Here is a 14,912-nt window from a genome sequence, read left to right as displayed (position 1 = left end):
CTGCCCTGCAAACCGGTTCATCTGTACCATTTTTCTAGATGTCACATCTATGTGTTAATATACGATATTTGTTTTTCTCTTTCTGACTTACTTCACTCTGTATGACAGTCTCTAGATCCATCCACGTCTCTACAAATGACCCAATTTCGTTCCTGAAAAAAGTATTTTGAATAAAAAGAATTCTTTGAAATTATTAAAGAAATACAATCCCATTCCACAACGGGAAACAGAATATCCAAAAGTAGCCTAAGTGTGAGATGGATCAATTCATGTTTCAATGTATATGCTTTTTCTTCTAAAGAAGGCAAAACAAATGCTTATTATCATGACTATTTGGCAAGCAGGGGAACTGAGACAAAGACTTTAGGAAAAAGGCCCCCAAAAGGGAGCAGGTGGTAGAAGCAGAGCTGGAAAGACACTACAGTGTTGGGGTGTCGCCCTTTAACCCAGAATGTTACGTTGATGCAGAATCCGTGTTTAAAAAGAAAAGGAGAGACCCTGCAAGGCACAGGAAGGAAGTGCTAAACGTGATCAGTGAATACAATTATTATCTCAGCAGAAGCACCACGCTGTGACTACTAACAAATGTGTAATATTAATTTAAAGATCATTATTTGTAATTTACCAATAGAAAAGGTCCATGAACTAGTACCTAAAAAACTAGATCCACGGGGTGGGGGGTGGGGACGACCCTGAAATGACAGACCGATGCTAAATATGTTTCCTATTTCTGTACTAACTAATCAAATACAAACAGGTTTGCTGAAGAAAAATTAAATATACTTTTAAATTCCACAAAAAACAAAAAATTTAAGACTTACTTTTGAACGGTTTTCACGCTTTCTTTGCGCCTTCACTTCCAGTATTATACTACAGAACTGTAACGAACTCTAGGCACAGAGGTATAACACAGAGGTCAAAATACAAACTTTAGTATCATAAAGGTTTTGACTCTAATTTTTGTTCCACCATCTACAAGCTGGATGATCAAGGGCAAGTTATTTAACCCCTCTAAACCCATTTCCTCTTTTATAAAAAGGGCAAACTGTCATATTTCCTAAATTCTTATTTTCCATTTGAATATCTGTGAAATCAGGACATGTTGTAACAAATTTGTACTTCAATGTCCAAAAAACCTTTTTAAATTGAAGGTGTATCTCACAGTCTTCATAGCAGTGATTCTTAAGCTGGGGTCGTATTGGCCCCGGGAGACACTGGCAATGTCTGGAGACATTGCTGGGTGTTACAACTGGGGAAGAAGTAGGAGTGGGGAATACCACTGTCACCTAGTGGGTAGAGGCCAGGATGCTGGTGAAATCCTACAATGCATAGGACGGCCCCCTCAACAAGGAAGGAGCCAGCCAGAAGTTCTGCAGTGGGAAACCCTACCTTAGAGTGGCAGACGAAGAAATAAAATAGTATCTAATAGGGTCGTTCTCAGAATTAAAATAAGGCATATAAAATGTTCAAAACTGTACTTAACACAAAGTATGTGCTCAATAAATCATAGTAGCTTTTCCAAAAATCCAACGTGCTTAGGATAATTTATTTATCTACTAAACAAATACCAAATTCCCTAACGTGGTCCTTCAAACAATCCCAATTTACCTTTCAAGCTGCATCTCCCACTACTCATCACATAAACCTCCTCCAATCCTACTGGGCTATGTTGTTGCACTAACGGTACTCGGGTTCGGAGCTCTGTGCCGGCACACAGACCACGTGCTCCACCCGCCACCCATATTTGCCACTCAGGCATGGTTTAAATACCTGTAGCCTTTGACACTGTTAATTAGACCACCCGCCTGGAAACTTTCTCCTTCCAGGGCCTCAGTATCTTTACACTTTCTTAATTCTCTTCCTAACTCTCTGCTCTAATTCCACCTTCTTTTCCTCAGCCTCCTCCCAAAACTATTCTAAGTGTTCACCACCCTAGATTCTGTCTCAAATCTTTTCTGTCGCTCTATGGTGGCATCTACTTCTGATTTCAATCACACTTTATACGCAGAAGATTCCCAAATTGCTATTGTGTAGCCTCACCTGGTCAATCATACTCCCTACCCACATTTACAGCTACCTACCTTACTAGATTTCTCAGATAAGGTATCTGGCCAACACATCAAGCTTAAGGTTCCCCAGAACAAAGCCGACTTGCCATTTAACTTGCTGCTCTCCATCTCTGCCAGCGGCACTGGACTCACCCTTCCCAGTCACCAGATCTCAAAAGCTCAAGTAACCTCATTCTCCTCGCCACCTCAGGGGGCCTCATCCTCCCCCCATGCACCCCGAATTCAGTCATTTAGAAACACTAGGGATTATACCTTTGCAATGTTTTTTCTATCTTCTGCCTCTTTTCCATTAATTTGACTTCTCCCCAAACAGCGGATGGTAAAGTGGGAGGCCTGAAATCAGGTTCAGAACACAGCACCATAAGCTGGGTGGCTTTGCGTGAGTCCCTAACCCTCTGGGCCTCATTCCCTCATCAGTAACACTGGAGTGATGGACAGTTTCCACCTCTCAAGGCCGTCATGAGGATTAAAATGAGATGATACATGGAGAGTGACCGACACACAGTAAGTACTCAATAAATATTAGCAGCATTTCCGCGCGGCTGCTTCAAGCTCTCACCATCTCTTGCCCAGACTCCTACAAGAACTTCCCAAACAGGCCTCTCTGCAATCAGTCTCTCTTAACCAGAGTGCTGTCCACTGACAGCACATCCTTCACACGTGCATGAGAGTCAGGTGTGAGATGGGATTTTGAGAAAACGTGTTGGGATATATAAAGAAATGAAATAAAGGGTATTTAAAATAGCAGATGATTTTATATTCTCCTATATGTTTTGTAGTTTGTACCAAACTACACTGTATGAAAGGGAGAATGATAGTTGATAAAGTTGAAATGATAAAGTGACACTAGGAATTGGGCCTTAAGCTCCATGTTACGAACTCCAAATGCTGGGAATTCCCTGGCAGTCCAGGGGTTAGGACTCAGTGCTCTCACTGCCATGGCCTGGGTTCAATCCCTGACTGGGGAACTGAGATCCTGCAAGCCTCACAGAGTTGCCTCCAAAAGCAAGAATTTAGTAAGCAAGAATTTAGAAGTAAAGAAGAAACCATAAAAGGGTTTGCACCCACCATTTTCCCCAAAGCACTTAGAGCAAACTCAGTAATATCACTGCTAGACGGGTTAAGCTGTTCAAATACAGTAGACACAGCACAGTTTAACTTCCCCCTCTTCCGCAATTTGCTTAAAGTATCTATTTGGTTTACAGATTAAAATTCACCTAAACAAACTTATTCTTCATTTGATCAAAACCATACCTGCATTCTTCCACAAAATAAACTATGAAGATTTGAGTTATGTGGAATATTTTTAGTGTAAAGAAAAAGAATATGATTCCAAGCTCTGATAGAAGACTTCAAATTAAGTAAATACTCTATTTGCTTTCTAGGTACTACAATGCTAGCGCTTTATTTACTTTTTGTAGTTCAGTAACTTCATTCTGTGCCCAAAATTGATTTCTAGCTATCATTTTAAATGAATTTTCCAACATAGGGTTTAAAATTGACTTCTTTTTAATATGTCAAAAGTTAGAAACTTTCTCACAGAAAAAGACTAAATTGGTGACTGAGGACCGGACATGTCATCATTAAAGAAGCGATTTTAGTAAATCATAACTTAAATTTGGGCGAATGTTTTGAATGATTAGCTGAACACCACCAGCAATACCTCTGAAATATGTTGTCTACTATCATCTGCCATATAACAGTGTCTGCAGCAAATGCACAAAATTTACATCAAAAGAAATGAAACATGACATTTTTTCAACTCACTCCATATAAATTTATACTTTCAAATACTGTTGATGAAAGAATAAACAAAATGCACAAAGATAACATTCTTAATAATATAATTTCTCGTTACTAAGTGACTCTTAAGGTCTTCTGAGCTTGATTTTCATTCCATTTTGAATATGACTTTCATCCACTCTAACTGTTGCCAAGACAACTGCAAGTACCAACAACGTTCATCTAAGCCATCTGAGAGTGTGTTAAGATCTGCCCATCCTTTAAAGAAAATAAATCAATAAGACTTCTAACGCGTGCTGTATGCCCATTCTGCACACTGGCAGATGAGAGGCTTACTCTGCAGAGCAGGGTAAACAGCGCAGACTTAAGAGTCAGAAAGACCTGCACTGGCCCGCAGGATCCAGCGCTCGCCAGATGTTTAACCTTGAGCAAATTCATCTGAGCTTCTTCCCTCACCTGCAAAATGAGGACAATATCTTTCTAGAGGGATGCTGTGGGAATAAACGAAGCAATGTGTTTGAGGTATCGGGCATACAAGAGGCATGCCTGCCCTCACCAACGCCATACCCTTTAGGCAGACAATCAAATCAAAGCTCACGTCTGCCCGTACTAAAACTGTGACCGTGGGGAAGTTGTTTAACCTCTCTCTGCACTGGCGTCCTCTCTTTTTTAAATGGAGAGTACGCTACCTACATCACAGAGCTGCTGTAAGTCCCGAACATAAAACATAATGCAAAGCATCTAGCGCAGTGCCCAGGCACAACACACATTCCACTGACACTCTGTTTCTTCCTCTTCTCTTCTTTGCCAAGTGTGTTCAACACTTGTTTCTCAAGTGGTCCAGGATCTAGTAAACTTGCCTGACAGGCATCCAGACAGTAGGCCGTTTTCTGGTTAGGAACCCTTGTGAATCCAGGGCAACGTTGTGACATCTGTACTACAAGTTTCCTCTCAGTTTCAGAAGGAAAGAAAATATTTTTGCTATTCCCTCTGCCTTCCATTTTGTACACACTGCTTTTCCACAGAGGTCACTGTATCAATTTTACTCTTTCCATCTTTTCTAAATACTTAAATAGGGACTTCCCTGGCAGTCCACTGGTTAAGACTTCGCCTTCCAATGCAGGGGGTGCGGGTTCGATCCCTGGTCGGGGAGCTGAGATCCCACATGCCTCCCAGCCAAAAAACCAAAAATATAAAACAGAAGCAATATTGTAACAAATTCAATAAAGACTTTAAAAAATGGTCCACATCAAAACAAAATCTTTAAAAAAAACCCAAAACTTAAATAGCTTTCATTTCTCTTCTAAATGGATATTAGCTTCAGTATGCTGCTTAAGTTAAAACCAAAATACATCAATTATTTTCACCACCGATATCAGTGGTGCCAGAAAACAAAAATGTACTAACACTTTGTGTTTCCTCCGAGCTGTTACTCTACACATTTAGTTCCAAAGAAATCTTTAAAATCTAAATTATTTCCAAATAAATTTTTTATTATATTTACTCCTGATGCTAGTTTTAAAACCTTTAACATCAGGACTTCCCTGGTGGCGCGGTGGTTAAGAATCCGCCTGCCAATGCAGGGGACACGGGTTTGAGCCCTGGTCCAGGAAGATCCCACATGCTGCAGAGCAACTAAGCCCATGCGCCACAACTACTGAGCCCACTTGCCACAACTACTGAAGCGCGTGCACCTAGAGCCCATGCTCCGCAACAAAGAGAAGCCACCGCAATGAGAAGCCCACGCACCGCAACGAAGAGTAGCCCCTGCTCGCCGCAACTAGAGAAAACCCCGCACGCAGCAACGAAGACCCAACGCAGCCAAAAATAAATAAATAAAACCTTGAACATCTTTCTACTTCAATATCAAAGCATGATAATTCAAATAAAACAGAAGCTGTCATAAGCACAAAATCACTGTAACGTGAAGTTTCCCTCGAAACTAATTCAAATAGTTTTCTAAACGCTGAGATTCATTTGCTAGTTAATTAAATATGCAGCCCTGATAGTCACCTATGTATGTATCCAGCTGTGTATGTTTAAACAGTAAGAATGAATTAAAACATTTACCCACAAATTTTCACGGTCCTAAAGTTGGAAATAAGCCATCCTCTTCCCCTCAAAAAAAACAAAACAAAAAATCCCCTGTATTTAACATCCGGAGAAAAGCCTGTAAATACTAAGAAACTTCTCAATAAATATTTTACACATCCAATCTTTATGAACTAGGCCACAGAAATCTTACAAAATAACTCAAAGTTATCAGATTAAATTACCTTCCAGGAGCATCTCCACGTGAGAAGGTAATGCTTCCAGAGCTCCACAACATGGGCTCTTAAAGCAACAGCTAAGGAATTACAACAGGAGGCCCTTTTCCTGTCATTTTGCAAAGACTGGGTAAAGGTGGGAGTGTCTGACGCCTACTGTCCTATACAATTTGTGTCAACAGCACATGCCCTCAAAAAACTCTTCTATTAAAAAAAAAAAATCCCACAGTAGGGAGTTGTTGTTTTTCTTAATTTATGAAGCCAAAATGTTTGGGAAAAGGAATGTGTCTGAACACGAAGTAAAAATAGGACGTGACACTCAGCAAGCTAAATATTAAATAGCTGGTTTAATAGAGGCTGAAACGCGTACGGGAGGACACGGGCTTCAAAAATGACGACAAAAATTAATACTGCGCTCCGACAGAGGCCACGGTACAGTCCACGGATCCTGAATCGCAGCCATGGTTACAAATGTCAAAATCAATGTAGTCTGTGTGCCATCCACCTCCTTCCAATAATAACGAAACCAACTCAGATTTCTCGGTGGTGTAATCACAACTATGACTGTGGGGGAAATGAATGCAGCACAATGAGGAAAATACCACAAATTAAAACCACCCCATGTAAAAACATGACAAAATTGGTCACTGGGAGGGGGAAAAAAAAAACACCACCCACTTTTGCTATCCAATAAAAGAAATCTGGCTGCATCCCACCTGCCCAAATCAAGGGCTCCTGATTGAAGAGCAAACCTGCGTTATCCCCCCTCCTTTCTTCTCCCATCGCGTCCCCGAGCCTGTGCGCGGAGACACGCGCGAAGGGGACCAGAGGATGGGAAACAAAACGGGGACGCGCGCAGCCTGCGGGGACGGAGGGATGGAGGGATGGGGGGCGGGCACCACGTACCTGTCCCAAAGGCCTTGGCCACCAGCCAGGCCAGATTGCAGGCGATTTTGGCCCTGGAGAAGTCATAGTGGTCGAAGGGCTTGATGGCTGGAACAATGAACGTCCTCCTCCCGTCCCGGGGGTCCGCAGCATCCCCCATCTTCACGCGCTCGGGGCGCCGGCCCGCCCTTCACATGGTGCTGCCGGACGCGGGGTAGGCGCTGGGGGGTGGGGGTCGGGGTCTGGGTCTGGGTCCGGGCCGGGATCCGGGCCGCTCAAAGCATCGGCCCCGCGCGCCCGGCCCGGGATGAGGCGGCGCCGCGTCCGGCCGTCCCGCGAGCCTCCCGCGAGCGCGCGTGCGGGCGCCTCCCCTTTGTCTCGGCGCGGCCGGGCCCGGGCGCGGCGGGGGCGTCCTCAGCGGTCACGTCGCGGGGGCCGTCCCGCCATCGCGCCGCCCGCAGCACCGCCCTCCGCTCGCGGCCCTGCCCTCGGGGCGCCCGCCGGCCGGAGCGCGGGGCCGCTGGGACTCGCCGGAGACGCGGCCGGGGGACTCGAGCGGCCCCCACCCGGCGCAGCCGGAGCCGCCGCGGAGAACGTCAAAGTCCCTGCGGCGCGGGCGCCGACAGCCGTCCCTCCTGGCGCCCGCTCCCCGCCGCCGCCGCGCTGCCGCCCCGCGCCCTTCGCCTTGCGGACGCCGTCAGCCCGGAGCTCGGGCCCCGCCCGGCCAGCCCTGCCCCGCGCGCTTCCCCTGCGGCCGCCCGCGCTGTAGCCGCCTCCGCCGCCGCAGCTGCGGTTTTCCAGCTGCCGCACTGGACCGAGCGGCGGCGCGGGTCTGCGCATGCGTCCTCGCGCGGCCCGCCCCGCCCGCCGCCCGGCGGGGGTCCAGGCGGCCCGCGGAGCATGCGCGGTGGCGGCGGTGGCTCTGCTGGTCAGCCGAGTGCACATCCTGGCGTCCTGGCCCGGCGTGAGGCGGCCGCTGACCCTGCTGGAGAGGCGGGGAGGGAGGGGGAGACGGGCCTCGCTGTGGCATTCGTGTTTTCGCGACGCAGCGCTGAGGCACAGAGAACTGATGTTTAGTAAAATGCTTATTCGGTGACACACGCTTTGCTGCCAACTTGTGCCTAAACAATTCCATCTAGTCCTCGAAGTAACCCGAGGGGATGGGTGTGATCGCTGGTTGACCACAAAGGTATAGAGGTTAACGTGGGGTGATTAAGTCACACGTGGGGCTTGACCACGATTGAGGATCTGGGAAGCTCCGCACCGGTGTTGATTTCACGACTTCAGGATACTTTACTCCATGCTCTCCACTTAAATGTCCTCTCTCGGGAGGGGGCACATCCATCAGCGCCTCCAAACAAAGCATCAGTTCCTGCCCGGAGCCAACCGCATGACCTGGCATCCACAAACCCTTGTGGCTGCATTTTGTCAGAGCTGCTCCGTTTTCCCGAAGGGGCGTCTTCTCAGATGTCAGTGTCCTGGCTCGGCCGTACTCCTTCTGTCCCCTTGGCTCACTCCTACTCGGCCCGCAAGGCTCTCACAGGAATCACCTCCTCCTGGAAGCCTTCCCTGACAGCTCTTGATCCTCCCGGTCAGGGCTGCCAGGCAGGTGCTCTCCTGTTTCCAGAGCACCGTGTTCTTGTTCTGTCCCAGCTCTTGCACGTACTGTACGTGCAATCATCTAGGACTTGTCTGTCTTCCCACTGATGACAGCGTCTATCTCCCGCACCCGTGTAGGGCCCAACCCATAGTACTTGCTCAATTAATGTACAAGGACTCGGGATGGATATCATTGTAGTTCACTCTTGTTGAGCTTATCTAACTCAGAATTCCTCACATTATCTCCTTTCAATACATTATTGACTTTTAATTGTCCAACCCTGTGTATCCTCATTTCACACACATACAAAAAAAGGAAAGCTCAGAAAAATTTGAAAATTACCCCAGATCACACAACTAGTAAACTGGTTGACCCAAAATTTGAACCCAGGACTGTCTTACTGCAAAGCCCATGCTTTAACTACTAGGGCTTCTCTGGTACTCCCTGCCCTTAAGATAGAAGCAGGACATATGAAATATGGGGAGTGGGGAGGGGGCTTTGGACCCTACTATCTAAAAGGGCAGCTCCACTGGCAAGCAGGCCCCTTTGATCCCTACAGATACTCCCCCGGAACCTAGTAGGGCATTACAGATAAACCTACTAACAATAGGGGCTACAAAAAGAAGACAAGAATAATACACCACAGGGTGGTTGATGTCATTTTTCAATGAGTGAATGAATATTAATAAAGTATTTCTCAAGGGCCAGGCCTTTTGCTAGATCATTCAGGGGATAATAAAACTAGCATATGAATGATAGTTGACACAGCCCATTCATATGATAACTACCTTAATTCTCACATCCATGCTGTGAAATAGGCGTTATTACTATCTTCCAATTCTAGATACAGGACTGAGGATCTGAGGGATTAAGTTGCCTGGGCAAGATTTCATGGCTGATTCATACCTGGGGCTGGCTTCAAAAACAAGCACAGGTCTTCTGGCTCCACTCCCAGGGTTCCTTTCCCTGTGCCTGTTCCCTCCCCAGATTATGGAGGTTGACATGTACATAAATAAATACAATACAATGATGTAAGTGCACATAAAGTGCAGGGGGGACATCCGGATGGAGGAATCAGGGGGGTTTCGTAGAGACTCTGTTAAACCGAATGCACTCAAGTTCACCTTCAATGAAATCCTAAAGTGACAAGTCAAAGTAAGAGAAACCTATATACTGGAAAGGTTGAAGAGAGACACCAAAGCATTTCACCAGTCACCGTGACCATCTGCAAACAAATGCAAGATTCTCGAGGCCAGAAACCACGCCCAACCAACTCTATGCTGTGTCTGTGACCTAACACAGTGCTTCACTCACACAGGGTGCTGGGTGAGTGCTTGTTGAATCTTACGGAAAACAATTTCAACCTAAATAAACACAATGAGGAAGAGAAGGGAGCACAGACAGTTGTTCTGCTTGTCCTTTGATTCAGTGGTGATGCATTTAGTAGCGATGGCATAACTATGACCCCAATTGGGCAGGAGTGTGTGTAGGAATGGAAAACAAAACAATGGCTACACAAAGAGCAGCTTTTACTTTCAGGGAGGCTGTGAAACTTGGGGTCATAGTAGGAGGCTATTATTAACAGAGAAACACCCTGAGTACAAAGGAGGAGGATTTACTTTCAGGGAGACAGACACTCTAATAGGGTGCTCTTTGTGATACCTTCCGAATGATCCCTTTTAACAACTGGAAATCTCTGCAGAGTACCGCTGTCAAAAAGAAACGCTCTCCGCGGCCTTCTTGAGGTATCTGACTTCATTAAAAAACAGAAACAAAACCCAATGATTCTTTGGGCCAACTTGTCCAACTGCACAGCCATCCCTCTATTTTTTATCTCCAGGCTTGGAATCTAGCCATCAGGCAACAGTTACGCTATTCCTACATGTCTATGCCTCATCCTCTCTGTTTTAAAAGTTGATCTCCTTTCTCCTGGAAAATCCACAGTGTCAGCCAGACTTCCTTCCTTGGGGCCATCCTCCGTTTCTCTGTCTTTGGATAGACTCATACATTTATTCATTCATTCATAAGCCAATATTGATTGAGTACCTGCGTGCTGAGGCTGCAGTGTCGAACAAGGCAGCTGAGAAAGCAAATTTTGAATGGGAAAACTGAGAGATCTCGGGGCCTGGGCAGCCCAGCTCTCCTCCCGTTGTCATGATTACATCTTCGTAGGCTCAAAGCCTTGGTACTTCACCCACAGAAATCTTCACTGCGTCCCCTCGGAAACAGAGGAACACTAAACACTACACTACACTAAGCACTACACTAAGTGCACGTTATTTCTTTAACTGAAGGCGTGTATTCACATACTGTCATCCATGTTCAATTAGTTACACTGACAGGAGCTAACGCTTATTGACACTTTCTGTGTATCAGGCCCTGCTCCACATACATTAACTTTTTTAACCTTCACCACAGCCCTATTTTCCTCATTTGGCAAATGGAATAACCAAGGTACAGAGGACTTAAGGAGGTGGTGGAGACCTTATGTTACTTTGAAACTCAAGGAACTAGAATAAGTCACCTTTGAATCATCCAAGTTAAGAATGACCGGCAGGGTTGCGGTAGGTTTAAAAAGGACAAGAATGCTAAGCTAAACAATGACAATAAGGTGTTAAACTGGCTGAAGTATAGCCGCATCTGATAAACCAAGTTGGGGTAGAAGAGTGTGGGCCGAATGGCGGGCACTCCATCATTTCTAGACACGGTTGTGGTTTTCGTCCGCAGAGCTAACAGAGTTCTACAAGGATTACCTCATCAACCTTCACAACGACTCCAGCAAGGCCTGTGTGGTCTGAGGCCAAGTGTGGAGCTGCAGCAGCTGAAACACTGGGATCCCCGAAACCTCCCAGCGGGGCGGGAGGTGAGTCAGTGTCTAAACCCAACCGTGAAGCCTGGCCCTCAGCTTCCCAGGGGCGGCCCTCCCGTTTCCCAGATCCCTAAGACATTCGTCCTTCATTTATTCCCTGCTCAAACCTGAGTCTCCAGTAATGGGCAATGCTTCTACCGCTTTCAGAATCATTGAAGACAGGTAAGGATGTTGGAGGAAACAGAAAGAACACCAATCTGGGGGAATTCCCTGGTGATCCAGTGGTTAGGGCTCTGCGCTCTCACTGCCGGGGCCGGGTTCAATCCCTGGTCAGGGAACTAAGATCCCACAAGCTGCATGGCGTGGCCAAAAACCAAACAAAACAAAAAAGGGAGTGAGGGCTTCCCTGGTGGCACAGTGGTTAAGAATCCACCGGCCAATGCAGGCGACACGGGTTTGAGCGCTGGTCCGGGAAGATCCCACATGCCGCGGAACAACTAAGCCTGCGCCACAGCTACTGAAGCTCGCGCACCTAGAGCCCGTGCTCCGCAACAAGAGAAGCCACCGCAGTGAGAAGCCCACGCTCACTGCAGCTAGAGAAAGCCTGCATGCAGCAACAAAGACCCAATGCAGCCATAAATAAATAAATAAATAAATTTATTAAAAAAAAAAAGGTAGTGAGGATACTGGGCTCCACTACTCTTTGGGCACATGATTTGGGGGAACACATGTCACTTCTCTGCTCTCCAATTTCCACTTCTGTAAAACAAAGGAGGTAGAGTTATGCAGATTCTAAGGTACTCGCAATGCCAACAGTCCACATGGGAGGGTGACATCTCTGTACTTTACCAGACCATAACTGAAGGTTTAATCAGTCAGCTGGCTAGCACTCAAGATTTAAATCTTTAGAGCGGAAGTTACTTTTTTTATTTCCAGAAAGCATTATGATAGGATAATGCAAAAAGGCTAGGGGAGGTTACAGGACAAGAAATGGGGGTCCTCCAGTGAAGGCAAGGACCAAATAAAAACTGGAAGTGGGGGCTTCCCTGGTGGCGCAGCGGTTGAGAGTCTGCCTGCCGATGCAGGGGACACGGGTTCGTGCCCCGGTCCGGGAAGATCCCACATGCCGTGGAGCGGCTGGGCCCGTGAGCCATGGCCGCTGGGCCTGCGCGTCCGGAGCCTGTGCTCCGCAACGGGAGAGGCCACAACAGTGACAGGCCCGCGTACCGCAAAAAAAAAAAACTGGAAGGGGACTTCCCTGGCGGTCCAGTGGTTAAGACTGCGCATTCCCAACGCAGCAGGGAAGGGGGCACGGGTTCAATACCTGGTGGGGGAAGATCCCACATGCTGCATGACTTGGCCAAAAAAAAACTGGAAGGAGTCTAGCAAGAGGGAATGGATGCAGCTGTTTGTGGGTAGATCCGGTAGTTCTGCTACTTGAGTCATCAAGGTCTAGAGTTTTAGGACGTCACCTAGTCACTCATGAAGAGTTTGTTCTTTTTATCAAGTTCTTGATGGAAACATCCCACATATCCACCAGTAGAGGATTGTGTCAAGATTGATCAAATAAATTACGCTGTACGTCGGGATCATATAGAGAGATCTCCGAGACATCATATGGTCAAGCAGAAAGAGGGGTGCAGAGTAGTAGGTTTTAGTTGGTATTTCGAAAACGTGCCTGATATGTTACTATAAATTCAGATTATGAAGAATCAGGTATATATTAAAATGTGTGAAACGATCATAAAATAACAATAAAAAAATTCTCGGGACTAAAAAATCCCGAAAACCAAAACCAAAAATACCTATTCATTGACTCTCCATGGATATTCCTGAACATTTGAACAGAAATTGGAGGAGTAGGTGAGAGACCTAGGTTTCTCTTTATATGCTTTGGTACCTTTTGATTCATAGGCAGCTGTACTTATTCCAAATATTAACTTAATCTATTTTAAACTCACCTCTTCACTCTTTCCTGCGATGTGGCTTCGGCTCCCCCGGAACCACTGACACTGTGCTCACAGAAGTCCCTCAGGAGCTCCCGTTGTGACTCCTGTGCTCCTGTTTCTTTGGCCCCTGTGACGTGTGGCACTTACAACTGCCCCTTTGTTCCCGAGGCCATCTTCTCTCTCAGGTTCCGTGGGCTCCGGGAGACCCGTGTTCTCTCTGCTGTCCTTCCGAGCCCGGCAGAGGAGATGGTCAAAACTCAGCCCTTGGTCCCCTCCTTCCTCTACACTCCTGCTCTTGGCATCACAGGGATGTCTTGATGGCTTCAACTCTCATCACTGGACCAGGCGGTTCCCTAATCCGCGTCTCAGCTTCTGCCTCGAACGTGCTGCTAACATGTCCTTGAGTCCTGCACCCAACCAATCCGAATATCTCTCACTTCCGTTCCCTCTCATCCACTCCCACTATTTCTCACTTTCTGAGCCCACAGGTGAATGTGAGAATCTTCCTAAACCTGGATTTTGGTGATTCAGCAAATATCCACGACCAGCAAACTGTCATGGTTTCCGACTATGTGTCTGATACTGTCCTAGGCCTTTCCCATACTGTGGCTTATTGAACTGAATAATACGATAGCACGTCATCGAGGTATTAATCGCATTTTACAGCCGGAAAATGGAGGCCCAGAGAGAGTAAGAGAATTCCTCAAGGTTTCATGGGGAGAACAGCGCGGACGCTCAAAGTCACGCCTCCTGATTTCAAGGTCAGGAATCTCTCCATCCGCACACACCTGCTTGCTCGCTCTGCTTGGCTTCCTAGATGTGGTCTAAACATTTGCCTTGATTCTGAGGATCCCCTACGAAATGGCCTTCGCTATGTTCGTATTTCCCCAGGACTCTCTAGTACATATCGAGCCATACTGCTCTCAAGACCTTGAACATACTGAATCCTTTCCCAGGCTGACTGGTTTGGATGATTTTTTTTTTAACCTCCTTCCATAACACCCTCCACCAGACCAACGTGAGCTATGGAAATCCTCTCATCTTTCAATATCTGCCTCAAATGCCACCTTCCCCATGAAGCCTTTACAGCCCCACCCTTGGCTTCCCGCATCGATCTGTGCCCTCTCATGGTAAGTTTTGTCTTGAATTATAATTCTTTCTGTGCACCATAAGAGACAATCTTCTCATGCAGCTCAATATTAAAAAAATAAACAACCCAATCAAAAAAATGGGCACAAGACCTAAAGAGACGTTTCTCCAAAGAAGACATACAGATGGTCAACTAACACATGAAAAGACGCTCAACATCACTAATCATTAGAGAAATGCAAATCAAAACTGCAATGAGGTATCACCTCACACCGGTTAGAATGGCCATCATCAAAAAACCTACAAACAAAAAATGCTGGAGAGGGTGTGGAGAGAAGGGAACCCTCTTGCACAGTTGGTGGGAATGTAAACTGACACAGCCACTATGGAGAACAGTATGGAGGTTTCTTAAAAAACTAAAAATAGAATTACCATATGACCCAGCAATCCCATTACTGGGCACATACCATGAGAAAACCATAATCCAAAAAGACACATGCA

General features: G+C 46.4%; 1 protein-coding gene across 2 annotated transcripts in view; it reads right to left on the bottom strand.

The window, feature by feature from the left end:
• Nucleotides 1-7,147, bottom strand: part of CAMSAP2 (calmodulin regulated spectrin associated protein family member 2) — a 97,960-nt gene extending 90,813 nt beyond the window's left edge. Inside the window, exon 1 of one of the 2 annotated variants that reach the window (XM_027095966.1) lies at nucleotides 6,986-7,147. In XM_027095966.1, coding sequence (XP_026951767.1) covers nucleotides 6,986-7,124 — 139 coding nt within the window. In that variant the 5' untranslated portion in view covers nucleotides 7,125-7,147. The remainder of the gene's footprint in view (nucleotides 1-6,985) is intronic. The other variant, XM_027095965.1, reaches the window with a different exon arrangement.
• Between the last annotated feature and the right edge of the window lie 7,765 nt (nucleotides 7,148-14,912).

The sequence above is a fragment of the Aethalodelphis obliquidens genome, unplaced genomic scaffold (genome assembly GCF_003676395.1).
Source record: "Aethalodelphis obliquidens isolate GAN/ISIS:26980383/991018 unplaced genomic scaffold, ASM367639v1 scaffold97, whole genome shotgun sequence".
Taxonomy (NCBI): domain Eukaryota; kingdom Metazoa; phylum Chordata; class Mammalia; order Artiodactyla; family Delphinidae; genus Aethalodelphis; species Aethalodelphis obliquidens.
This window is presented reverse-complemented; position numbering and strand designations above follow the sequence as displayed.